The sequence below is a fragment of the Salvelinus namaycush genome, chromosome 36, assembly GCF_016432855.1.
Source record: "Salvelinus namaycush isolate Seneca chromosome 36, SaNama_1.0, whole genome shotgun sequence".
NCBI lineage: Eukaryota > Metazoa > Chordata > Actinopteri > Salmoniformes > Salmonidae > Salvelinus > Salvelinus namaycush.
The window spans coordinates 90,343-117,893 of NC_052342.1; the positions used below are offsets into that span (position 1 = coordinate 90,343).

The 27,551-nt window shown below is 42.7% G+C and overlaps 1 protein-coding gene across 2 annotated transcripts in view; it reads left to right on the forward strand.

Annotated features, from left to right (window-relative positions):
* The window catches only part of LOC120030598 (leucine-rich repeat and calponin homology domain-containing protein 4-like), a 45,554-nt gene that overhangs the window by 3,522 nt on the left and 14,481 nt on the right, over nucleotides 1-27,551 (forward strand). For both annotated transcript variants that reach the window (XM_038976022.1, XM_038976023.1), the window contains exons 2-10: nucleotides 19,694-19,838; nucleotides 19,957-20,086; nucleotides 20,467-20,572; nucleotides 21,640-21,886; nucleotides 24,687-24,783; nucleotides 25,019-25,139; nucleotides 25,754-25,848; nucleotides 25,955-26,010; nucleotides 26,884-27,042. In XM_038976022.1, coding sequence (XP_038831950.1) covers nucleotides 19,694-19,838; nucleotides 19,957-20,086; nucleotides 20,467-20,572; nucleotides 21,640-21,886; nucleotides 24,687-24,783; nucleotides 25,019-25,139; nucleotides 25,754-25,848; nucleotides 25,955-26,010; nucleotides 26,884-27,042 — 1,156 coding nt within the window. The remainder of the gene's footprint in view (nucleotides 1-19,693; nucleotides 19,839-19,956; nucleotides 20,087-20,466; nucleotides 20,573-21,639; nucleotides 21,887-24,686; nucleotides 24,784-25,018; nucleotides 25,140-25,753; nucleotides 25,849-25,954; nucleotides 26,011-26,883; nucleotides 27,043-27,551) is intronic.

The window sequence follows — 27,551 nt, forward strand, 5'->3', positions numbered from 1 at the left end:
ACGGTGTCACTGGAGACCTATCTCAATCGACTAAGGGAGTCATGTAAGATGGCTGACTGAACACAGCCATGTAGACCACCTCAAAATAAAACTCGGAAAATTTGACTAAATATTAGCACTGCACAATCTGGTGGGTAATAACCTTCAATCTGGATAACCAAACCATAAGACTAGATAAATGTATCTACAAATATTACGAAAACAAGCAACACCCAAACATGACGGAGAGTAAGACAGGGAAACCTATTTCAAAATGAAAACGTGACTCTTCTACAGATACAAACGATTTAATATTTTCACCACCGGGAATGGTAAAGGACGAAACCGATCTGTTAAAATCAATAAATTACAAACTGGCTATACTTGAACTAGTCAGTAAGGATTAGAGGTCGACCGATTATGATTTTTCAACACCGATACCGATTATTGGAGGACCAAAAAAAGACGATGCCGATTTTTATATATATATTTGTAATAATGACAATTACAACAATACTGAATGAACACTTATTTTGACTTAATATAGTACATCAATACAATCTATTTAGTCTCAAATAAATAATGAAACATGTTCAATTTGGTTTAAATAATGCAAAACAAAGTGTTGGAGAAGAAAGTAAAAGTGCAGTATGTGCCATGTAAAAAGCAAACGTTTAAGTTCCTTGCTCAGAACATGAGAACATATGAAAGCTGGTGGTTCCTTTTAACATGAGTCTTCAATATTCCCAGCTAAGAAGTTTTAGGTTGTAGTTATTATAGGACTATTTCTCTCTATACCATTTCTATTTCATATACCTTTGACTATTGGATGTTCTAATAGGTACTTTAGTATTGCCAGCCTAAACATGGATGGTGTGGTGCGTGTTTTTTGGTGTTTGGGAAAGTGTGGCGTTGAGTGAGAGGAAATGGTTGCATATCCCAGAGCCAATGTATTTCTGTGAGTAGGGGTTGTGAGAGAGCTTTCAATGTTGTTCAGATGAGGGATATACATTTTATAATGAATTATACATCTTACTTATTTATTGTTCTATCATGGTGGGACAGGGTTTTATAAATAAATTCTACATCTAATTTATTTATTTATGGTCCTATATTGATGGAACAGTCCACAACCCAATACCCTAGACACCCACCTGAATGACCCAGATACTAAGGAGAAGTCCCTATCTGTTTTATGGGCCTGCTGTAAGCGGCCTGTATGCAGCCAAAATGCGGTCAGAGACCTAGAGCAGCACCGCCCCCTCAAGATTCTGAGCCTACTTGGCAGAGTTGGTCCTGCAAAGCCAAAGCCCCCTGAAGGGAGAGCATAAACAACAAAATTCTCAAAGCTGCTAATGAGAAACTTGACGACCTTGTACCTAGTCGGTGGGGATTCCGATGGGGTGCCCCCACCCAGGCAGTGCTGGCAAGACTATCTGCAGTAACTCATGGGAGGGGGTCACACTCAGACATTCAGAGAGGGGGCATATTATTGTGGCCCTGGTGGCACAAAATCAAAGGTCTGACTGCACGGAGATGCTTGGGAATATGGTCAATAAGGGGGACCATGTTGTGGGTGTTTCAGGGGAAGGGGTTTATCTGACCTCCATCATCAAGGACTTGACAATGCTTAATCAAATCTCCCCATTTCTGCCCTTTTTTTTGCCGCAGTTTTGCAGGCCTTCTCATACAGCTGCAACTGTATATGCAGGGCTCTACGCTAACTTTTTTCCAAAGGAGTACATGTGCTCCTAAATGAAAAAATGTAGGAGCACACAAATAAATTTAGGAGCACAGTGAAAAATGTAAGAGTTTATTAACTTCACTAGGGTAGGGGGCAGCATTTGGAATTTTGGATGAAAAGGGTGCCCAAATTAAACTGCCTGCTACTCAGTCCCAGAAGATAGGATATGTATATAATTAGTAGATTTGGATAGAAAACACTCTAAAGTTTCCAAAACTGTTAAAATAATGTCTGTGTATAACAGAACTGATATGGCAGGCGAAAACCCGATGAAAATCCAACCAGGAAGTACTATTATATTGAAAGGCTGTTTTTCCATTGAAAGCCTATCCACCATACAAAGACTTAGGACCCAGTTCACGAGCTCTGTGCCTTCCTCCACATGTGACCAGTTTTTAGGCATTGTTTCAGGCTTTTACTTTGAAAAATGAGGGCGATACACCACTTTCAATCAGTGACCAGTGGAAATTTCCATTCATCAGCCATGCGCCCTGATCGTGAACGCGCCTTTCTTGTTTCTCCTTTCCTATTATGAAGCTTTTGTCCGGTTGAAATATTATTGATTATTTATGACAAAAACAACTGGAGGATTAATTTTAAACATCGTTTGGCATGTTTCTACTAACTTTTATTGTACTTTTGACTTTTTGTCCTCGAATTAGTGCACGCGCCTTCTGCATTCGGATTACTGGACAAAACGCGCAAACAACAAGGAGGGTTTTGGACATAAATGGACATTTATTGAACAAAACAAACATTTATTGTGGAACTGGGATTCCTGGGAGTGTATTCTGATGAAGATCATCAAAGGTAAGTGAGCATTTATAATGCTATTTCTGACTTCTGTTAACTCCAACATGGCGGATATCTGTTTGGCTTGATTTGTCGTCTGAGCGCCGTACTCAGATTATTGCATGGTTTGCTTTTTCCGTAAAGTTTTTTTGACATCTGACACAGCGGTTGCATTAAGGAGAAGTGGATCTAAAATTCCATGCATAACAGTTGTATCTTTTATCAATGTTTATTATGAGTATTTCTGTAAATTGATGTGGCTCTGCAAAATCACCAGATGTTTTGGAACTACTGAACATAACGCGCCAATGTAAACTCAGATTTTTGCATATAAATATGAACTTTACCGAACAAAACATACATGTATTGTTTAACATGAAGTCCTATGAGTGTCATCTGGTGAAGATCATCAAAGGTTAGTGATTAATTTTATCTATATTTCTGCTTTTTGTGACTCCTCTCTTTGGCTGGAAAATTGGCTGTGTTTTTCTGTGACTTGGCTCTGACCTAACATAATCGGTTGGTTTGCTTTCGTCGTAAAGCCTTTTTGAAATCGGACACTGGCTGGATTTACAACAAGTATATCTTTAAAATGGTGTAAAATCCATGTATGTTTGAGGAATTTTAATTATGGGATTTCTGTTTTGAATTTGGCGCCCTGCAGTTTCACTGGCTGTTGACGAGGTGGGACGCTACCGTCCCACATACCCTAGTGAGGTTAACAAATAATTTATTACTCACATTTATACTGTGTGTACTAAGGGACACACATCTGTGGAACAGCACATACCACCAAAATCACACATTGACCATTGCCTACTAGACGCAAAGGATATCAGTTGTCCAGCTGCTTTTGTATGTTGGCCGTCTGGCACGCTTAGAGGTCAGCCAGTGGTCCACGGCAGGAGTGGGATCAAACTCCTCGACAGAAGAGCCCTCCAGGCTGATCCTCATCAGGTTGTGGAGACCCCAAGGCAGCTTCTTGTCGAATTCTTAATCTGGTTCTGTGCAGAGAAGCCACGCTCACACTGGGCGGCTGAAATATCTTTCAATTTCATTTAAACTCTTACCATGAACTTATTATAACCAACCATAGGATACCATACATAACCACTCAGGACTGTTACTCTACCTTGTAATCGTGCCTGATGGGGTCCTTTGTCAACATCGTCTCCCACAGGCCACTGTAGGACTTGTCCTTGAAATTGTGGCTGACCAGGATTTTCAGCCACTGTCACTCATCCTGGATTGCAGCCATGTTTCACCCCGATCTGCAGGATTGAACAGAGCAAGTGAGTTTGCAAATATGCAAACATAACATTGTCTCATATGTATGCACATATCTATTTTTAAGGGCAAATGCGAATGAAATACTCGCACTGTAGAGCCCTGATATGCATTCGTAAATCAAGACCTTGAGTTGTGCTCTGGGATGGTGCAATTGTTGAGAATCTGAGTCTATGGTTGTTGTGGGGGAAAGGGGTTGAGTATGTATATGAGTGTGTGTATCCCACAACTGTTGCGAGGGAGGAAAATATGTTAGGGACAATATAGGATTCACAATAATTGTTTGCTAATGTAATAATTGCTTGCCATAATGTAATTTGCTTGCCATGTTATCTATTTATCTATCTATCTATCTATCAATCTATATCATATTTTGAGGGCGATGAAAATTCATTTGGCGGATGATCTGCTTCTGTTCTGTGGTTGGCACTGTGTACTCTTTTCGAAGGATGGGTCCCGGTCTCGCCGGGGCTATGGGATCCGGGGGGTCGGGGTTGGTCTGCCAGGCATTGGGATGACAACCCAACTCGAGATGAGGGCTTTTAGCAGGTGGAATAGTGGGGACCAATTGGAGGTTTACTTAGTAGTAATGAAAATATTATGGTACAGCTATATAGACACTCAATCATCATGTTATTTTTTAATGGTATGTTTACAAACATGTATTTTGATAAATAGAATTGAAACTTGTCTCATTATGGTAAGTGGTGAAATAAGTATAGCCAGTTATAATTGTAAGACGATCAGTATTTACCTGGCTAAAAGAGAATGAATATAATATCTATTGTTTACAGGACACTCATTCAACAATTTTAGATGAAGTTTTGTGGAAAAAGGACTGGGGGGCGAAATATATTTCTCCCATGGGCAAAGAAATTCAAAAGGGGTGATATTAATTAACAGTAATTTTGATCCAAATGTGCAATTGTCCAAACATATCATCAAGGTAGATGGATTATTTTAAATATGTTATTGGACAATAAACATATGGCTTACTAACCTATACGGTCCAAATAATGATCCAAGCTTCTTTGAAAATTTATATATAAGAATTTATCAAGAGCAACACTAGACTATTATTATGGTGGGGGATTTTAATACGGTTTTAAATACCTCTGGACCGTAAAGGAAGTTGCACTATAAACTATCACCCTCAGGCTCTTAACTTCTTATGGCTGCAGCCCGACGTCGGTACACTTATGACAACAGCCAGCTCGAATTACAGCTCATGGAATGACGTATCCCCCATTTCCGGTTTTCTGGAGAGCGCGAGGTGGTACCTGGATTTGCCTTCTGTTTAGCTGCCGTTATAGGCGACTACTATCTCCGGCTTTGATTTTATTTGATACATGTGACCATATCATCGTAAAGTAGGTTTTTTCAATATAGTTTAATCAGATTATTGAAATTTTTTCGGGAGTTTTGCCGTGTTCCGTTCTCTTCCGTTTGTTGACATGGAGAGATCCGTGCCACTTGGCAATCGCGCGTGCTAAATGAAGAGGGAAAGTGTCCGTTCTAATTCCAAACAACGACTGTTCTGGACAAAGGACACCTTGTCCAACATTCTGATGAAAGATCAGCAAAAGTAAGAAACATTTTATGATGCTATTTCATATATCTGTCGAACATGTTGTACTAGTCGTGGGCGGCCAACATTTGGGTACTCTAGCTATACCGAAGCTGGATGTCGTAATGAAGTTATTTTTTAGAATTCTAACACTGCGATTTCATTAAGAACTAATGGATCTATCATTTCCTATACAACATGTATTTTTTAGTTATGTTTATGAATAGCTATTTGGTCAGAATATGTGTCATAAAAAGTGTCAGAAAAATATCCGGACGTAGTGGGAAAAAGTAGCTACGTTAGCAGAATGTATAACCACTGATTTCAGCTCTAAATATGCACATTTTGTGGACAAACAAAAACCCACAAATTCTGACAAACTCCAAGCATTGATTATGCAAGAAGTGGCAGCCATCAGTCAGGATGTGGCCCAGATGTTAATTGACAGCATGCCAGGGCAGATTGCAGAGGTCTTGAAAAAGGAGGGTCATCACTGCAAATATTGACTCTTTGCATCAACTTAATGTACAGTGGGGCAAAAAAGTATTTAGTCAGCCACCAATTGTGCAAGTTCTCCCACTTAAAAAGATGAGAGGCCTGTAATTTTCATCATAGGTACACTTCAACTATGACAGACAAAATGAGAATTTTTTTTCCAGAAAATCACATTGTAGGATTTTTAATGAATTTATTTGCAAATTATGGTGGAAAATAAGTATTTGGTCAATAACAAAAGTTTCTCAATACTTTGTTATATACCCTTTGTTGGCAATGACAGAGGTCAAATGTTTTCTGTAAGTCTTCACAAGGTTTTCACACACTGTTGCTGGTATTTTGGCCCATTCCTCCATGCAGATCTCCTCTAGAGCAGTGATGTTTTTGGGGCTGTTGAGGTCAGGGCTTTATGATGGCCACTCCAATACCTTAACTTTGTTGTCCTTAAGCCATTTTGCCACAACTTTGGAAGTATGCTTGGGGTCATTGTCCATTTGGAAGACCCATTTGCAACCAAGCTTTAACTTCCTGACTGATGTCTTGAGATGTTGCTTCAATATATCCACGTAATTTTCCTGCCTCGTGATGCCATCTATTTTGTGAAGTGCACCAGTCCCTCCTGCAGCAAACCACCCCCAAAACATGATTATGCCACCCCCGTGCTTCACGGTTGGGATGGTGTTCTTGGGCTTGCAAGCCTCCCCCCTTTTCCTCCAAACATAACGATGGTCATTATGGCCAAACAGTTCTATTTTTGTTTCATCAGACCAGAGGACATTTCTCCAAAAAGTACGATCTTTGTTCCCATGTGCAGTTGCAAACCATAGTCTGGCTTTTTTTAATGGCGGTTTTGGAGCAGTGGCCTCTTCCTTGCTGAGCGGCCTTTCAGGTTATGTCGATATAGGACTCGTTTTACTGTGGATTTAGATACTTTCTTTTACATGTTTCCTCCAGCATCTTCATAATGTCCTTTGCTGTTGTTCTGGGATTGATTTGCACTTTTCAAACCAAAATACGTTCATCTCTAGGAGACAGAACGTGTCTCCTTCTTGAGCGGTATGACGGCTGCGTGGTCCCATGGACTTTATACTTGCGTACTATTGTTTGTACAGATGAACGTGGTACGAAATTGCTCCCAAGGATGAACCAGACTTGTGGAGGACTACAATTTTTTTTCTGAGGTCTTGGCTGATTTTCTTTAGATTTTCCCATGATGTCAAGCAAAGAGGAACTGAGTTTGAAGGTAGGCCTTGAAATACATCCACAGGTACACCTCTAATTGACATACTTTATCAGATGCTTCTAAAGCCATGATATCATTTTCTGGAATTTCCCAAGCTGTTTAACCTCACTAGGGTATGTGGGACGGTAGCGTCCCACCTCGTCAACAGCCAGTGATACTGCAGGGCGCCTAATTAAAAACAACAGAAATCCCATAATTAAAATTCCTCAAACATACATGTATTTTACACCATTGTAAAGATACACTTGTTGTAAATCCAGCCAGTGTCAGGAAGATACACCATCAGGGAGGCATCTGATTGTCCCCAAATTTATTCTGCAGCATGACAAACAACCCCAAACATACAGCGAAAGTCATTAAGAACTATATTCAGCATAAAGAACACGGAGTCTTGGAAGTGATGGTATGGCCCCCACAGAGCCCTGATCTCAACATCATTGAGTCTGTCTGGGATTACATGAAGCGAGAGAAGCACCTGAGGCTGACACTGAAACTGCAGAGCACCTTGTCACCCTAGCCTTTCTGTCGACCACTGTTGTGTTGAAGGAAATACAGCTGTCACTTAGCCTAACTAATTTTTCCCCACCCTCCTGACTTGTTCCCTTGGGCTTGTCTATTAAACTGCCTGGTCCCATATCTGATTGTGCTTTTGCCTAATCCATTGTCATTGCTGAACATGTTTGGCATGGCAATTTCATAAGGAATTGGAAATAGAGCAGAAGCAGATTGGCACCCAGGCTAAAAGTCGCCAGCTTCCATGGAGAAGCAAATAACACTATTTGACGTGTCAAATAAGCTTGTTGACCAATCAGGACCTGAATATGACTGCACGTCCCATAATAATTTAACGTTTTCATTCATTTTGTATGTAGTTATTACACATTGATTACACTATCACTCGTATTTCATATGTCACAACGATTCGATACGTATGCTATGATGCTGGTAAAGTTGTCAGTAGCACCTAGAATGCTGGTCATAAAAAAAGCTAGCTAGCTCATGAATGCAAACAATGTTCTTCCCCAAAAACATAGCAAAACGACATCTGTTTCAGTAGCTATAGTTAGCTAAATATATAGCTAGGTGTCATCATCTAAAATAACCCTGATTTAGAAGACAGTTCTTATGATTAATGGTGGTCGGACCATCTGTGAAGCTAGCCACAATAAGGATTAGCCACAATAGTGGACGTTGGGGTTGGCCTTCAAAGTAAAAGTCTGTCATTGACAGTGATGCAAATGCATACAAATAGTTGAATTATGCCATAATTGAATAGATCATGCTAAATGAGGTTGGAATGTTTTATGAAAACAACAAAAGACAATTTGTTAATTTGACAAATCTGGAATCACGCTGGATATATTATACTTTAGAATTGTATTGGGGGCATACGTATTTCACTGTACAGCCTTACCTATGGATTGTGGATCAATGACATGGGGTAGCAGTCTACTCAGTGACACCCAGAGAACATTAGCATTGTAGGTCTTATCGCGGGACTGAAACAACTGTGAATTGAGCCACATGTATTGTCAACCTATGTGTATTGAACACTATATTCCAGAGGAAAAACAATACTGCGTGGATGTTTTGGAGTCTGATAACTCGGAGGAGGACATTGGGAGAACATATCTTGGGTATTGAGTAGACTGTTACCCCATTTCATTGATCCCCAATCCTTAGGTAAAGCTGTACAGTGCAATATGAATGTCAGTACACACAATAGGCTGACTGGGGAGGTGATTTCAAACAGTCACAGTCCCGCGATAAGAGCTACAACGCTAATATTTGCGTAGACTCTTCGGTTCTGTTCTGTGTGTCACCGAGTAGACTGATACCCCATTCATTGCTTTACATTCCAACCTTGTTTAACATTATCTAGTCTAAATATGGCATGATTCCACCAATTGTAACCTTCTGCATCACTTTCAAAGAGGTACTTTGATTTTGAAGGCAAACCGCAAATTCCACTATTGTGCCTAATCCTTATTGTGGCTAGCTTCACAACACATAACCTGGTCAGGTCGAGCCTCACTGTGGGCTAGGTTAGGAATGCTGTGTTGCAGTTGCAGCGCAAAATTTTATGTGGCGTCATTACGTCATGTAGGTACGTTGTATAGCTATTCACGTCAGCTTTGACATCGTCTTTTCACATCGGCGTTAAACTAGACATCGGGCCGATACCGATGTTGGCATTTTTAGCTAATTTCGTCCGATTCCAATATGTTCACCGATATGTCATGCATCCCTATTATTTATCCAATAGAACCCAGAGAGTGTTCTTCGTTGGAAGCTTCTCTAACACCACATATGTGCGGTGTCTGTCAGGTCAGTTGCTTTGGGCCGTTACTCTTCTCTATTTTTACAAATGAGTTGACACTGGTCTTACACAAAGTTAGAATGACTATGTATGCGAATGAGCTCAAAGCCAGTGAGCTCACTGAAATTCTATATAAGGAGTTGTCCGTATCGGAATGGGTGATATAGAAATAAACTGGTCTTAAAATGCGTTTTATTTTTATATGCATTTATTCGGTTCAAAACATTCTCTCACCTAAACCTCAACTGGAGTTCTACATAAGGGTGTGACCATTGTCCAAGTTAAGGAAGCTAAACTCTTAGGTATAATAATGGATGGTCAATTATCATGGGCAAGTTATATTGACAAAGTTGCTGTGAAGATGGGGAGAGGTATGACTGTTTATAACATATGTTCTCTGTTTTTGACACATCAACTGTACTAGTTGTTAGGACAAGACCAGAGCCTTATCTTGATTACTGTCCGGTAATATGATCTAGTGCAGCAAAGAAAGACCTAGCCGCTGGTTCAAAACAGAGCAGCACGCCTTGCCCTTAACCTTAACCGCACATCCCAACTAACATCTACAACATGCATGCCTGTCTTTCCTGGTTGAGGAGAGATTTAACTGCTTTTCTTCTAGTTTTTATGAGAAACATTACAATGACTAAAATTCTAGATTGTCTGTATAATCAAATGACATTCATCTGAGACACCATACATATGCCACCATGGGTCTCTTCACAGTCCGAATCTACTAATTCATGCCAACGCACAGTTTTATATAGAGCCGTGATCGCATAAAAGTCAGTTCCATCTCCAATTACTCAAGCAAACAGCAAAATGACATTTAAAAAAACAACTCGGGGACTGTGACGGGAAACACACATTCACCACGCAGAGGAGGTGATTATGACATCAAATTACTCCATAGAGAAGCCATGTGGATATATACATTTAAATTATTTTATCTCCACACGGTTGAAACGAATAATTAGGTTTCACCTTCCTAAAGGCCAAATTTAGACTGTTATACAAGAACACTGTCCATATCAGATGCATATCGTTTATGAGTTAGCCCCACATTTCTGAACGGCTGAGCCTGATGTCATTTGTGGTAAGCTATTTCATGAATTGATATATGTATCCAAGTGAGCAGACACTTAAGGCATTTGATTCACTCCCATACCCTATTTAAGTGATAATGCACAAAAAGTTTGAATCCAGGCATGATCACTTTTATACCCCCAGTAATGCTCACTTCGAGGGAATTATCACTTTTATACCCCCAGTTACTAACATATTAAAATAATGATTGACATATTTAGATATTGTCCTGACACATATCTAGGGTTGCTCCACAAGCCGGCAGGTTGTTTGTTCTATCGGTTCGGTTGCCAGAGACGCGACCCAGTCGTTAAGTGTCTTTGTTCTTTGTCTATGGACGTGACCCAATCGTTCGTTCTAAATGTTCTATTGTCTTAGTGGCTGGCAAAGTTCTAATCCCTTGCTTGCTAGCTAGCCAACTATGGCTAACTTACAGTCACGTCAAACAGTGCAGCCAGAATAACAGCATTTGCATTTGTTTAAGCGGTTTTCTAGTGACATTTTATTTGGATATATTCGTAAGAATGAGCTAATGACGCACGATTTCACCTGGCATAAAAAATGTGCGCTCTCGACAGGACACTTGTTCAGAGGAGCTAGCCAACAACACAGCTAACACAATCACTTCAAACTGAAGCCGGAAAGACTGCAAACTAGCTGCATTTTGTTAATTTTACCTATTTTCTATTGACAATTCTTTGTATATGTCCATAATAAGGATGCGTATTCATGATTTTGACTGGCTAAGAAAAGCTGCCTGTGTCTCGTCCCGACCCCTACAAAATGATTACTATGGGACAGGTGTAGATCGAATTTCAAATATTGAAACAATGTTGCAAATATCAGAGGGACAGACCACAAGTTTTATACAAATCTCCGCTATTGAAAACCAATGGGAGATAATGTCTAGATGCGTTTTACAGTGGAGATCAAGTTTATTCATTGTCTGGCTGGGATAATGACCGTGGATAGCGCAGTGAGATGGAACAGAGTAAATAGGCATTTCAACATCATAGATTTAGCCGGTGGTAACTTGTGGAATAGACACCGTCTGGAAAGCGGTTTTAACCAATCAGCGTCCAGGATTAGATCCACCCGTTGTATAAAATTCTGTATTTCTTTCTGACTCACTTGTATACAGGTAGACCAGAAAAGCCACATCCCTGATTAGAAGCACCTGCTGCTCATCGGTTGTTCCCTACAAATGCTGTTTTAAAATAAAATTGCACTTACACACTGAAGAAGGCTGTGCACCTGAAATGTCTGTGCACACTATCCTTGATGCAGTGAAAGTAATACAATAATTGAGTAATGAAGTAAGCTTCATGCAACGTCTTTTTGAGTGTGGACCCATTACACCTTTTTGTTTGACACACCCAAAGACACACGCTTACACACACACACACACACTATCATTTTTGTATTGTTGGTATGATTGTTCAGTTGCATTGTCTGTATATCGTTGTATTTATATTTGTGACTTTCCTTGTGTGTCAGTGTTTTGTTACTTAGCAAAGAGCAATATCTCAAGCAAAAGTTGCCTGGGTGTGGTCTTAGTGGGGAGGGGAACTCCATCCCACCAAAACAGACTGGAATTTCAATCTTTTCAAACATCTGTTACACTAAAAGGGCATTATAATCTTTTTCAAAATGTCACAGTATTATTCCAACCTCAGTGTGGAAATATACATAAAACACAGGATATCACGTTTTTGACTGCAATGGGCCTTTAACTCTTGCACAGTGTTCTTCACCTTCTCTCCCCAGTCTTGTGTTTCCGGCACACCGCGGATGTGGGTTTGCATACTTCCTCAAACTTCTGCTTTCTCTCCCCTTTTTCAACTGAATTCTCCTTTGTCACTCCCGCTCTTTACTTCCCCTCTCTCTGTCAGTTTCAGTATCTTCTCTATACACGTGGGTGTGGCCTTTTTAAAATCTTGCCCTGTCTGTCTTCCTCGGTCTCAATCTCTCCCTCTCTCCACTCTCTTTCTCTCCCTCTAACTCTAAGCGCTATTGGTCTATTCTCACAGCACAGCAGATGGTGAGGGGAATCCCTTTTTCTCCCTGGGGAGTTAAGAGAGGCGGTAGATGGAGAGGGAGGGCTTGGACAGGACACTCGGATTCTGTCAGTGTCAGCCAGCCCCATAGGAACAGAAATAGTGATGTCAAATGTTCTCAAAGTTGTAAATGGCAGTGGAATGACCATCTCGGAGTTGCCTCTTCACTGTTGATCTTGAGACTGGTGTTTTGTGGGTACTATTTAATGAAGCTGCATGTTGAGGACTTGTGAGGAGTCTGTTTCTCAAACTAGATACATTAATGTACTTGTCCTCTTGCTCATTTGTGCACCGGGGCCTCCCACTCTTTCTATTCTGGTTAGAGCCAGTTTGCGCTGTTCTGTGAAGGGAGTAGCACACAGCGTTGTACGAGATCTTCAGTTTCTTGGAAATTTCTCGCATGGAATAGCCTTAATTTTTTAGAACAAGAATAGACTGACGAGTTTCAGAAGAAAGTTCTTTGTTTCTGGCCATTTTGAGCCTGTAATCGAACCCACAAATACTGATGCTCCAGATACTCAACTAGTCTAAAGAAGGACAGTTTTATTGCTTCTTTAAGATTGCTGTACATCAGCGGAACCCATCCAACTTGAAGGTGCTGGAGCAGTTTTGCCTTGAAGAATGGGCAAAAATCTCAGTGGCTAGATGTACCAAGCTTATAGAGACATACCCCAAGAGACTTGCAGCTGTAATTGCTGCAAAAGGTGGCTCTACAAAGTTTTGACATGGGGGGTGAATAGTTTTGCGCACACATGTTGTTGTTTTTTGCCTTCTTGTTTGCTACACAATAAAAATGATTTTGTATCTTCAAAGTGGTAGGCATGTTGTGTAAATCAAATGATACAAACTCCCCAAAAATCAATTTTAATTCCAGGTTGTAAGGCAACAAAATAGGAAAAATGTCAAAGGGAGTGAATAATTTTGCAAGCCACTGCATCTGTACAGCTGCCATTTTTTCCCCCCCTGTTTTTCCTACTAGCGTTTTGTTTCTCCTCCAATCTTTTCCAGGTACACATGCTGTTCTTCCTTTATAAAAGCGTGCATCACAACTTTGTTCAGTTGCACAATTTCTCTCGTTCATTTTTGCTTGTAAATGTCCACACTCACCGAAAATGACATTTGGTAGCTACTTGTTATGCTTCTATAACTTTGAGCTGGATTTGCCTGTCTTTGTAAATCATTTCTGTTAGCTAAATGCTAACAAGCTAAAACTAACAGCGTTTGTGATTTCGCTATTAGTTTGTGCTAATTTTGTTAGCATTCTGGTAATAGAGGCTCAATGGGCTTTTCTTGAGTTTTTAGCACCCCCTTTTGTGCCATGCCGGTAATACCGTAAATCCCAGGACAAAAGAAAAACGGTATGACAATATGAAAATGTGGATACCGCCCAAGCCTAACCAGTTAGGATGTAACGATTCCCTTTGCGTGATGTATTGTTTTCTCTACCTTCTTGCACTTTGTGCTGTTGTCTGTGCCCAATAATTGTTGTGCTGCTACCATGTTGTGTTGCTATCATGTTGTCATGTTGCTACCATAGTGTGTTGTCATGTTGCTGCCTTATGTCTCTCTTTATGTTGTCTCTCATCATGTTGTGTGTGTTGTCCTGTTTTATTTTTAATTCTCAGCCCCCTTCCCCGCAGGTGGCCTTTTGGAAGCCATCATTGTAAATAAGATTTTTTTTCTTAACTGACTAGTTAAATAAATAAAATAAAAAAATAAACAATACTCTTGAAGGAAGAAGAGTTTGAAAGTTCATAAAAAATGTAAACGCAACATGCAACAATTTCAAAGATTTTTCTGTTCAGTCAACTGAAATTAATTAATTAGGCCCTAATCTATGGATTTCACATGACTGTGAATACAGATATGCATCTGCCCTAATTAGGCCCTAATCTATGGATTTCACATGACTGTGAATACAGATATGCATCTGTTGGTCAGATACCCTAAAAAAAAAAATTGGCGCGTGTATCAGAAAACCAGTCAGTACCACCACCATTTGCCTCATGCAGCTCGACACATCTCCTCTGCTTAGAGTTGATCAGGCTGTTGATTGTGTCCTGTGGAATGTTGTCCCACTCCTCTTCAATGGCTGTGCGAAGTTGTTGGATATTGGCGGGAACTGGAGAGCACTCTGTCGTACATGTCGACCTAGAGCATCCCAAACATGCTCAATAGGTGACATGTCTGGTGAGTTTGCAGGCCATGGAAAACTGCGACATGTATAGCTTCACGGAATTGTGTACAGATCGTTGCAACATGGAGCTGTGGATTATCATGCTGATACATGAGGTGATGGCGGCGAATGAATGGCATGACAATGGGCCTCAGGATCTCGTCTTAGTATGTCTGTGCATTCTAATTGCCATCGATAAAATGAATGTGTTCATTGTTAGATTACTTGTTAGATATTACTGCATGGTCAGAACTAGAAGCACAAGCATTTCGCTACACTCGCATTAACATCTGCTAATCTCCTGTCTTATCCGGTTTCCTGTCTGAATTTAAGTATGTTCCCTCTAATTCTCTCTCTCTCCCCTCCCGGAGGACCTGGGATCTTGCCTCGGGACTACCTGGCCTGATTACTCCTTGCTGTCCCCAGTCCACCTGGTCGTGCTGCTGCTCCAGTTTCAACTGTTCTGCCTGCGGCTATGGAACCCTGACCTGTTCACCAGACGTGCTAGCTTGTCCCAGGCCTGCTGTCTCTAACTCTGAATGCTCGGCTATGAAAGCCAACTGACATTTACTCCTGAGGTGCTGGCCTGTTGCACCCTCTACAACCACTGTGATTATTATTTGACCCTGTTGGTCATCTATGAACGTTTGAACATCTTGGCCATGTACTGTTATAATCTCAACCCGGCACAGCCAGAAGAGGACTGGCCACCTCTCAGAGCCTGGTTCCTCTCTAGGTTTCTTCCTAGGTTTTGGCATTTCTAGGGAGTTTTTCCTAGCCACCGTGCTTCTACACCTGCATTGCTTGCTGTTTGGGGTTTTAGGCTGGGTTTTTGTACAGCACTTTGAGATATCAGCTGATGTAAGAAGGGCTATATTAATACATTTGATTTGATGAGACATGTTACACTGGTTACAGCACAATCCATATCCTGTGCTGTACCCCTTGACTTTTACCCCAAAAAATTTACGTTACAGCCTTATTCTAATAGTTTTTTTTATCCTCAGTAATCTACACACAATACCCCATAATGACCAAGGGAAAACTTGTTTTTAGAAATCTTTGCAACTGTATTAACTATTCAGATCCTTTGATATGAAACTCGACATTGAGCTTGGAGTCCACCTGTGGTAAATTCAATTGACTGGACATGATTTGGAATGGTACACACCTGTCTATATAAGGTCCCACAGTTGACAGTGCATGTCAGAGCAAATGCCAAGCCATGAGGTCAAAGGAATTGTCCATAGCGCTCCGAGACAGGATTGTACGAGGTACCAAAACATTTTTGCAGCATTGAAAGTCCTCAAGATCACTGTGGCCTCCTCTGTTCTTAAATGGAAGAAGTTTGGAACCACCAAGACTTTTCCTATAGCTGGCCGCCCGTCCAAACTGAACAATCGGGGGAGAAGGGCCTTGGTCAGCACCCTTGTGGGGCCCCAGTGTTGAGGTTCAGTGAAGTGGATATGTTGTTTCCTACCTTTACCACCTGTGGGCGGCCTGTCAAAGTCCTGGACCAAGTTGCACAGGTTGGGGTTGAGACCCAGGGCCTCCAGCTTGGAGGGTACTATGGTGTTGAATCCTGAGCTGTAGTCAATGAGCAGCATTCTTACATACAGTGGGGAGAACAAGTATTTGATACACTGCCAATTTTGCAGGTTTTCCTACTTACAAAGCATGTAGAGGTCTGTCATTTTTATCATAGGTACACTTCAACTGTGAGAGACGGAATCTAAAACAAAAATCCAGAATTTCATTGTATGATTTTTAAGTAATTAATTTGCATTTTATTGCATGACATAAGTATTTGATACATCATTAAAGCAGAATTTAATATTTGGTACAGAAACCTTTGTTTGCAATTACAGAGATCATACGTTTCCTGTAGTTCTTGACCAGGTTTGCACACAATGCAGCAGGGATTTTGGCCCACTCCTCCATAAATCCTGCTTGGAAATTAGTGTCTGTGTTGTTTGTTTACTCAAGCAAGGTCCTCAAAAGGGACTTCAGCTAAGTGTTCCCTGATTGGGCAAAATTGGTGAGGATTATCCCTATTTCTAGTGTGCCCCCGAGGAGATTCTTAATCCAAAACATTAAAGACGGCCTCAATTTCGCCTTATTGAGGACAAGTTAACGAGGCTGATGCTCATTGCAAGCTGCACCAAGGAGTTGGATAGTTTTGACCTCCCAACAGCAGCAGCTCACTTTGAGCAGGCAAAGCATTGTAAAATAAGCTTTCTCTCAATGAACCAGCTTTAACGAATTTCATTTACACTGAACAAAAATATAAACACACCATGTAAAGTGTTGGTCCCATGTGTCATGTGCTGAAATAAAAGATCCCAGAAATGTTCCATCCGCACACATGTTATTTCTCAAATTTGTTTACATCCCTGTTGGTGAGCAGTTCTCCTTTGCCAAGATAATCCATCCACCTGACAGGTGTGGCATATTAAGAAGCAGATGAAATGAACATTAACATTCTGCAGCGATACGCCATCCCATCCGGTTTGCGCTTAGTGGGAATATAATTTGTTTTTCAACAGGACAATGACCCAAAACACACCTCCAGGCTGTGTAAGGGCTATTTGACCAAGAAGGAGAGTGATGGAGTGCTGCATCAGCTAACCTGGCCTCCACAATCACCAGACCTCAACCCAAGACTGTTGAAAAAGCATTCCAGGTTAAGCTGGTTGAGAAAATGCCAAGAGTGTGCAAAGCTGTCAAGGCAATTGGTGGCTACTTTGAAGAATCACTTTTTTTGCTTACTACAGGTTTCCATATGTTATTTCATAGTTTTGATGTCTTCACTATTCTACAATGTAGAAAATAGAAAGAATAAAGGAAAACCCTTGAATGAGTAGGTGTGACCAAACTTTAGACTGGTACTGGAGGTACTGAATGTCATTTTGGACATTTACAAGCGGATGTGAATGAGAGACGTTGTACAAATGAACAAAGTTGTGGCGCATTCTTGTCTGAAGGAAGAACAGTACTGCCTCTAAAGCAGCATGTGTACACACTGTGTCTGTTTGGAGTCGCTAGGGAGGTTGGCCTGCATGCTCTGCTAGGAGAAGATGGGGGAGGAGAGCACACTGGCCCGAGAATGGAGAGGGGAAAAACGCTAGGAAATCAAAAGATAACACAGAACTCATCCAAAGGATTTTGACTTCTCAAACATGCAGAAGCTTACACAATATGATGCCCCGTCACCTTATTAATTCAGTAGCTTACTTATAAGTAGGAAGTTAAACTTAGGGGTCACGTTAATGGATAATTCTATTTTTTTTCATGCATTTTTAAAATATATTTTTTTAACACTTCAGAAATATTTTGCTGCGTTTGGTAAACACAGATCGTAAATGCCTCTTATTGTAATTTGTGCTCGGCATTACAGATTGTTTTGCTTCAGTTGCACTTCTCCACTCGGGTGAGAATTCATGAACGGGCATTTTTTCAGCAGACCAGGCTCTGACTTTTGTTCTGTGTTTTTCTCGGGTGTAGCCAGCCTTCTTTTCTCCAGTACAAGAAAAACATTAGGAGAAGTAGCTGGCTACATTCTTTCTATGATAAACATTTGAAGTATGATGGCCATGTGTCGTTTTTTGCGAAGAAATACCTTGCTTTTTAATTGTAAGCTCATTTACCTGTGTGGCAGTAGCATTGCACTTCTGTTGTCATCTAATGAAAATGAAACTGTTTTCTGCCTGAATTTTCTGTGACGGAAAACTATAGTTGCACGTCCCTGATCACCGCTATTGAAGCAAAAAAGCACTGGCTTTCAATATAAAATTGCGATCCCTGTCATTACACAGCTGGACTCACCTGCTCCCGCTTTCTCCCATTGTGCTATTTACAAACAGACATGAGACTGGCTCGACTGACTTGTAGGGAACTATGGTAAGCTTCATAATGTCAAATAATGTGACAGGTGACATGAACGCGATCTGCTTTATCTCCTAACATATTGCACAAGTTGACTGCAGGTATTGTCATAAAAAGTAGCTACAAATATGAAAATGTATTGGAAAAACTTCAAATAAATAGTTTTGACGGTATTGAAAAACCATCTCGTGGCTATTTACAAATAACCCGGTATATACGGTATACCACCCAAGCTTAATTAACAGTGCTTGTGCCCATAGAAATAACATGGCTTGTGTGCACGGGGGTGAGCGAGATGTTTCCCAATGCTGGAAGAGGGGCCTAAGTGAAAAAGTTTGGGAGCCCCTGTTCTATGCTAAATGGTTTTTGCTTATGATATTCATGTATGATTTGAAGCAGGGATGAAGACGCAACAGGCGTTTTTTTAGCTTTTCAATGAAACCTTTCATGTTGGTATTAGAACGTTGTTCTACTTCATTTTATTACAATTTTACAGGCCAATTTCTATTCTGTTAAGATGAATTACAGTAATCTAAATGTGATTTTGAGCACAGTGGGTGGATGCCCTAATGTGTTACGCATCCAATGCATAAAATCTTGCCGGTCATGTCCGGGCGCCAAATGTTCCTAACGGGAACCCTGCTATATGTACATAGTCAGCGGCTAGTGTGTGTGTCTCCCTGAGTCATTCATCTACCCACAAAACCATATGAAGGTGAATGATGACTTTCTCCCAGACCTCTTTGTAGACCTCTCTTTGTCTCACAGATTGTTACTGGTCTGACAATCTGTTCATTTATCCTATTTAATCAAGTCTGAATCCTTTTCCCCTTTCCTGTGTCATTGTAATAGGTCACTTTTTGTCTCATCAGTATCATTGATTGTGATAGGTCTTTTTTTGTTTCTATGGCTTTATAATGACGGTTGTCGGTGATTGGTTCTATTTCTTATTTCAGTATCGTTAATGGTTATTGATTTATTTTTGTGTCTCATGGCAATATTATTGAATGTGAGTGGTTGTCGTTGTCCAATATGACTGTTGTTGGGTCCTTCTTGTTTCAGACCTGTCGAAGAACCGTCTCTGCGAGCTGCCAGAGGAGCTGTGCCAGTTCATCTCCTTGGAGACGCTCAGCCTGCACCACAACTGTATTCGCTCCCTCACCCCCAGCCTTTGTCATCTACAGGCTCTCACTTACCTTAACCTCAGGTGACACATACACACGCCGGTGGCACAAACAACTTTTTAAGTCGTTGCACCCGTTCAGTTCAGCTGCTTGTGCATGTATGACTTTTCGTCATCGTTCTGTGTGTCTCCGTCCTTGCAGCCGTAACCTTATCTCCAACCTGCCTCCCTCGGTGTGTCAGCTCCCCCTCCTGCGAGTCCTGATCGTCAGCAACAACAAGTTGTTGGTCCTGCCCGCCTCCATACACACCCTCACACACCTCCGACAGCTGGTATGTAGTAACAATTTACCCACTACCACACAGGGCTCTGATCTCGCTCTGTCTTTTTCTCTAGGTATCTCTCTCTCCTTTTGCTATCTTTGCTCTAGCTATATCTCTTGTAGTCTTTAATTCTTGCGGTCACGTTTACTTTAGGTACTCTATCTGTTCCTCTCTTCACAATCTCCTGCTCTCATTTTTTTATTTCTGCCCTCTCTGGCTGACTCTCACACCTGCATTTCTGTCATACCGTGTCTCCGTTCTGAACGATAGCCCTTTTTTCCTCTCTAGCTTCTTCACCCCCCTCCCCTCTTGTTCTTTGTCTTTGGGGTGTAAGCCTGGGTTTCAGTTAGACTTTTGATGATTTGGTTTCCCATCTCCCGCTCCTGTAGGATGTGAGTTGTAATGATCTGCAGTGTCTGCCGGTGGAGCTGGGTCAGCTGGAGTGCCTGAGAGACCTCAACCTGAGAAGGAATCGGCTCACCACGCTGCCCAAAGGCAAGACACACAAACCTGACCTTTGACCCCTTCATACACCCTATACACCCCACCTCCGTGCTTCAGTGTCTCCCTGAACCCCCCCCCCCCCCCAAAATAAAGTTCCCTGGCCTGTATACCACGATCCACCTCCCGGCTTCTGTGTCCCAACTCCCCACTAAGTCTCTCAATACCTGTCTCTGATCCCTTACATACAGTAAGCATACCATCATTGCTTCAACTTCTATGCTTTATACACTGTATACACTAACCCTACACGTACCTTATCTAAGTCCTTGACAGTTCTCCAAGCTTAAGTCCCCTTTGCCTAAATACATTTACTGACACGTACATTTACTAATATTCTTAAAACAAATCTTAAAATGTGAAGGTCTGACCCCTTTTCTCAGAATTGGTCTACTCTGTACCTAATATTGTTATTGACCCTAGAGTTGGACCCTTGACTTTCCGAGTCTGCTGTAATGCCCCCGATGACTCTCGCCCCTTTTTTCCTGTAAGTCGACCTTTTCCGAACCTAGTTGTTGACGCGCTACTTCCACCACTGACTCCTTTCTAACGCTTAACCGCTCTTTAACTCCGTTGTCAAACACACCAGACAACCCCAGACGTATAGGCCGAAGTACCACTACCAGATGCTTTAGCACAAACAAACCCTACGGTAATATTAAACAACATAGCACTGAAATCGCACAGCAAAACAACCTGGCTGCCTGTGACGGTATGTCCTGTAAGGTACCAGTATAGCTCTGGCCTCACAGCACCCCTCCATTCTCCAATCCTGCCTTGAGTTCTCCTCAAAACTCCAACCTGTTGACTACAGGCTCTCAATGCAAGATAACTTAGGTTACAACTAACACTGTCGTTCCTCCTTCATATGAGTCGAAACAGTTTGAGAAGTGATGATCGAGGCCTTATTTGAATTGAATTCAACAGAAATGCTAAACCATAGTTTAATTTAAAGCATTGAATTGATACTGCCGGAAGTTTATTGTATTATTTCCCATGATACGCTAATTTCCATGATGATTAGATATCAGCTCGATATTAAACTACACCCTCCCTCTCAGAGTTGTCCGGATTGCCCCTGGTCCGGTTAGACGTTTCCTGTAACTGCATCTCCCACGTGCCCGTGTGCTACCGCCACCTGCGCCACCTCCAGACCATTGTATTGGACAACAACCCCTTGCAGCAGCCGCCGGCCCAGGTCTGTTCCAAGGGGAAGTACCACATTTTCAAGTTCCTCAACATCGAGGCCTGCAAGAGGAACCAGGAGGAACTGGAGAGAGCCCTGAGACCCACCGGGTTCAACAGCTGGTGAGAGGGATGGGATGGGATGGGAGAGAGGGAGGGGGATATTTGGAGAGAGATGATCTAAATGGCTTAACTTCATTTTGTTATCATTATAAGAGATGAGTAAGGGAGAGGTGGAAGGAGGAGTGGGAGAGGATGGGAGGATATAGAGCAGTTGATTCTCCTGTACTATTGTATACTTTTTAACCGTGTGTGTGTATACTGGTGTTTGTACTTGTGTACTGGGGTGTGTGTGTACTGGGGTGTGTGTGTACTGGGGTGTGTGTGTACTGGGGGGTGTGTGTGTACGTACTGGGGTGTGTGTGTGTGTACGTACTGGGGTGTGTGTGTGTGTACGTACTGGGGTGTGTGTGTGTGTGTACGTACTGGGGTGTGTGTGTGTGTACGTACTGGGGTGTGTGTGTGTACGTACTGGGGTGTGTGTGTGTGAACGTACTGGGGTGTGTGTGTGTGTACGTACTGGGGTGTGTGTGTGTGAACGTACTGGGGTGTGTGTGTGTGAACGTACTGGGGTGTGTGTGTGTGAACGTACTGGGGTGTGTGTGTGTGAACGTACTGGGGTGTGTGTGTGTGAACGTACTGGGGTGTGTGTGTGTGAACGTACTGGGGTGTGTGTGTGTGAACGTACTGGGGTGTGTGTGTGTGAACGTACTGGGGTGTGTGTGTGTGAACGTACTGGTGTGTGTGAACGTACTGGGGTGTGTGTGTGTGAACGTACTGGTGTGTGTGTGTGCACGTACTGGGGTGTGTGTGTGTGCACGTACTGGGGTGTGTGTGTGTGCACGTACTGGGGTGTGTGTGTGTGTACGTACTGGGGTGTGTGTGTGTGTACGTACTGGGGTGTGTGTGTGTGTGTACGTACTGGGGGGGGTGTGTGTGTACGTACTGGGGTGTGTGTGTGTGTACGTACTGGGGGGTGTGTGTGTGTGTACGTACTGGGGGGTGTGTGTGTGTGTACGTACTGGGGGGTGTGTGTGTGTGTACGTACTGGGGGTGTGTGTGTGTGTACGTACTGGGGGGGGTGTGTGTGTGTGTACGTACTGGGGGGGGGTGTGTGTGTGTACGTACTGGGGGGGGTGTGTGTGTGTACGTACTGGGGGGGTGTGTGTGTGTACGTACTGGGGGGGTGTGTGTGTGTGTGTACGTACTGGGGGGTGTGTGTGTGTGTGTGTACGTACTGGGGTGTGTGTGTGTGTGTGTACGTACTGGGGTGTGTGTGTGTGTGTGTGTGTACGTACTGGGGTGTGTGTGTGTGTGTACGTACTGGGGTGTGTGTGTGTGTGTACGTACTGGGGTGTGTGTGTGTACGTACTGGGGTGTGTGTGTGTGAACGTACTGGGGTGTGTGTGTGTGAACGTACTGGTGTGTGTGTGTGCACGTACTGGGGTGTGTGTGTGTGCACGTACTGGGGTGTGTGTGTGTGAACGTACTGGGGTGTGTGTGTGTGAACGTACTGGTGTGTGTGTGTGCACGTACTGGGGTGTGTGTGTGTGCACGTACTGGGGTGTGTGTGTGTGTACGTACTGGGGGGTGTGTGTGTGTGTACGTACTGGGGGGTGTGTGTGTGTGTACGTACTGGGGGGGGTGTGTGTGTGTACGTACTGGGGGGGGTGTGTGTGTGTACGTACTGGGGGGGTGTGTGTGTGTACGTACTGGGGTGTGTGTGTGTGTGTGTGTGTGTGTGTGTGTGTGTGTGTACGTACTGGGGTGTGTGTGTGTGTGTACGTACTGGGGTGTGTGTGTGTGTGTGTGTGTACGTACTGGGGTGTGTGTGTGTGTGTACGTACTGGGGTGTGTGTGTGTGTGTACGTACTGGGGTGTGTGTGTGTGTGTGTGTGTACGTACTGGGGTGTGTGTGTGTGTGTGGGTGTGTGTGTGTGTGTGTGTGTGTACGTACTGGGGTGTGTGTGTGTGTGTGTACGTACTGGGGTGTGTGTGTGTGTGTACGTACTGGGGTGTGTGTGTGTGTACGTACTGGGGTGTGTGTACGTACTGGGGGGTGTGTGTGTTTGTGTGGTGTGTGTGTGTGTGTGTGTGTGTGTGTGTGTGTGTGTGTGTGTGTGTGTGTGTGTGTGTGTGTGTGTGTGTGTGTGTGTGTACGTACTGGGGTGTGTGTGTGTGTGTGTGTGTGTACGTACTGGGGTGTGTGTGTGTGTACGTACTGGGGTGTGTGTGTGTGTACGTACTGGGGTGTGTGTGTACGTACTGGGGTGTGCGTGTGTTTGTACTAGGGTGTGTGTGTGTGTGTACTGGTGTGTGTGTACTGGTGTGTGCATGTCCGATATGTGTGTATACAGACCAGGTGAATCCAGGTGAAAGCTATTATCCCTTATTGATGGCATTTGTTAAATCCACTTCAATCAGTGTAAATGAAGGGGAGGAGACAGGTTAAAGAAGGATTTTTACGCTTCGGGACAATTGAGACAAGACTGAATGGTTAAGACAAAATATTTAAGTGCCTTTGAACGGGGTATGGTAGTAGGTTCCAGGCTCACCGGTTTAAATGTGTCAAGATCTGCAATGCTGCTGAGTTTAATGCTCAAAAATGGTCCACCACCCAAAGGACATCCAGCCAACTTGACACAACTGTGGGAAGCATTGGAGTCAACATGGTCCAGCATTCCTGTGGAACACCTCCGACACCTTGTAGAGTCCATGTCTCGACCAATTGAGGCTGTTCTGAGGGCAAAGGGGCGGGGGGGTACAACTCAATATTAGGAAGGTGTTCATTGTATGTGTGTGTCTGATATACAGTATGTGTGTGTGTACTGACGCGTGTCCTATCTTCCGTGTCTCCCTGCAGTCTGTCACACCAGGAGCTGTTCTCTGGTCAGTATGGAGGTCTGGACTCTGGCTTCAACAGTGTGGACAGTGGGAGCAAGAGATGGTCCGGGAATGAGGTGAGACAACAGGGATCTGAGAGAGCGATAGTCCTTGGTTTTAATACCTTACAATTTATATTTTGTCTTATTGTGTGAGGCCATCATAATAGCCAAACAGTCATAATCGTTAGAGGTCTACACAGATGTCTTAAACCTTAAGTCAAATGTCTCAGACCTACATGTCTCACTCTCTCCCTTTTCACCTGTTGTGTACTGTGTGTCTCACTCTCTCCCCCCAAATCGGTGTGTCCAGTCTGCAGATGACTTCTCAGAGCTGTCCCTACGCATGGCTGAGCTCACCAGAGACCAGAGGAACCTGGAGGAAGAGGTGGAGGCGGAGGAGGACTCTCCCCTCACAGAGACCCCAGACAGGGGTGAGGAGCGGGCTCTAACTACTTAAAACCATCACACATTACATCAGTCAGTTACACACCCTGGTCCTGCAGAGCTACATGGCGATCAGGCTTTTGTTCCAGCCAAGCTCTAACCACCTTAAACCATCAGACATTATAGCCTGCTTTCTCAGACACATACTAAGCCTACTCCTGGACTAAAAAGCATGCTCACTGGAGATTCTCCATTGAAATATGTGTCTGGGGAAACCAGCCATAAAACCGTTAGGGGAGAATGAGAAGCTCAGAAATAAATGATGGGATTTATTTTTCAGACTTGTTATATAGTTCATATACTCAATCCCCTAATAAAGATTTACCGTATTGATACACACCCTAAACCATGAGAAATTAAATATTAGCCCACTCACTGAGGAAAGAAAGGGAGAAATAAGCTTATTGTAACAAAACATGATTTTATTTTCAGACAGACAGCACTCTGTTTTCCAAAATCTCTTTCATATCCTCCTCTCCAACCTCTATTAGAGGCTACACTGTTTATATACCCTACCAGACATTCCTTAATGTTATTTTACTGTCTGTAATAGCTTTCATCCTCCCTCTACCTTCTCCCCCTCTTTTCTTTGTTTTCACAGGGAATGGGGAGGCAGAGCAGGTGGTTTTCATAGACGGCAGTGTCACCGAGGAGGAAGAAGAGAAGTGCAGGACAAATCATCCCACTCCCCCGCGTGTTAGGAGGATGCCTTTATAAATGCTTTATTAACTCTTATAAACATGTTATGAATGTCTTATGGCTAGTGGATGGGTATCTAACAGTGTCATGGTGTTTTTCTCAGGAGAAGACCGGGAAGTCCTCACCACCTCCTCAAACACAAGACTCTTCTATAAGCAGGTGAGACACACACGACTCAACACTCATATGGTCACGTGAACATTGAATCTGCACCCTCAGCCATGTTCCCACAAGGTTTTGTGATTGTGGTGTTTGTGTGTCAGTGCCAATGAGTTTCGACTTCTCTGTTCCTGCGCCCGTTTCAGTGTGGATTCAGCCGTTTGACTGGCTGGCTTTGTGTTCAGTTTCATATACAGCAACCGCCAGTCAGTTTTTCAGAGTGGAAAGGACAGATACTCTTTTTTATCACAATCTGTTTTTCTCTCGCTGCCTTGTTTCACAAGGTCACCCTCTCATAGAGTGTGTGAAATGTCAATAGACTACGGTTCCCATTACTTACACCACTCACTGACTGACTGGCCCAAGGGGAACACACACACACACACAACCAGGGGAAATCATTCACTCACTACTGCTAGGCTTATAAAGAGAGACCACAACAATTCTGCTTACTTACTTACTACAGTTTGTTCATTTTGGTGACTGGGTGATTGATGAGTGATTTACATTGAGGGTGAGGGTGCTGCATTCACAAAGAGGGTTTCCAACTGTTTGCTTCTGGTGGTTGGCTGCAGTGTTTAAATAGTGGATTGAAGAGTCATGGGTTGGAGTCCTGTGACTGTGAGAAGCTTCTGTTAGCAGGACATTGACACTATTAGCAGGACATTGACACTATTATCTGACATCAAGCCAATCCAACCAACCGTCAATAGGAGGCTATGTTGACGCATAACAAAATATGACATCATCATAGAATGTTTGGTGTTTGCCATCAGTCTCATCTGTAACAGACACATGTTTTTGTCACCTATCACTCTCCCTTTTTCTTTTCTCTCTCTCTCCCTCGTTCTTTCTCTTTCTCTTCCCCCCCAGGACTAGTATCAGTGTGGAGGTAGGGGGCTGTGGAGGTAGGCCCCTGTCCCCCTCCAGTGTCACCCTGGAGGAGAGAAGGAGACCAGGCACCCTGCTCATCTGGCAAGAGAGGGAGAGGGCCCAGCAGCAGAAGAGAGACCACCGGGCCAGAGACAACAGGTTAGTAGAGGGAGCAAGTTAGTTTTATCATCCTTTGTACAATGGAAGGTTTGAGGCTGCACACAAAGCAATATACAGTTGCAGTCAAATATATTGGCACCCTTTAATGATTTCCATATTTCTTTTCAAATAAATAGAAATTTAGAACTTTTGGTGTTTACATGTGGATTTGTTTGACTTCGAACTGCACAGAACCAAGAAAAATTTAGATTTTTCTCTTTAAAGTAATGGCCTGGATAGAAATCCAGGGCTTAAAAACAAAGGTGTCATTGTAATGCTGACGATTCATGTTCTCTTTTAAATCAGCAATTCGGGTCTTTGCACAGCCTCAGAGGATCTAGATAATTTTTCTAACCTTTCTGGATTAAAACCGAATTATGTGTGCACTATATTACGTATTGGATCTCTAATAAATATAACTTTTACATTACTGTATAGTTTACCAATATAATGGTCTGATGGTGAAGTGGACATACTCTGTATTCATATCCCGAAAGAAAGAAATTATC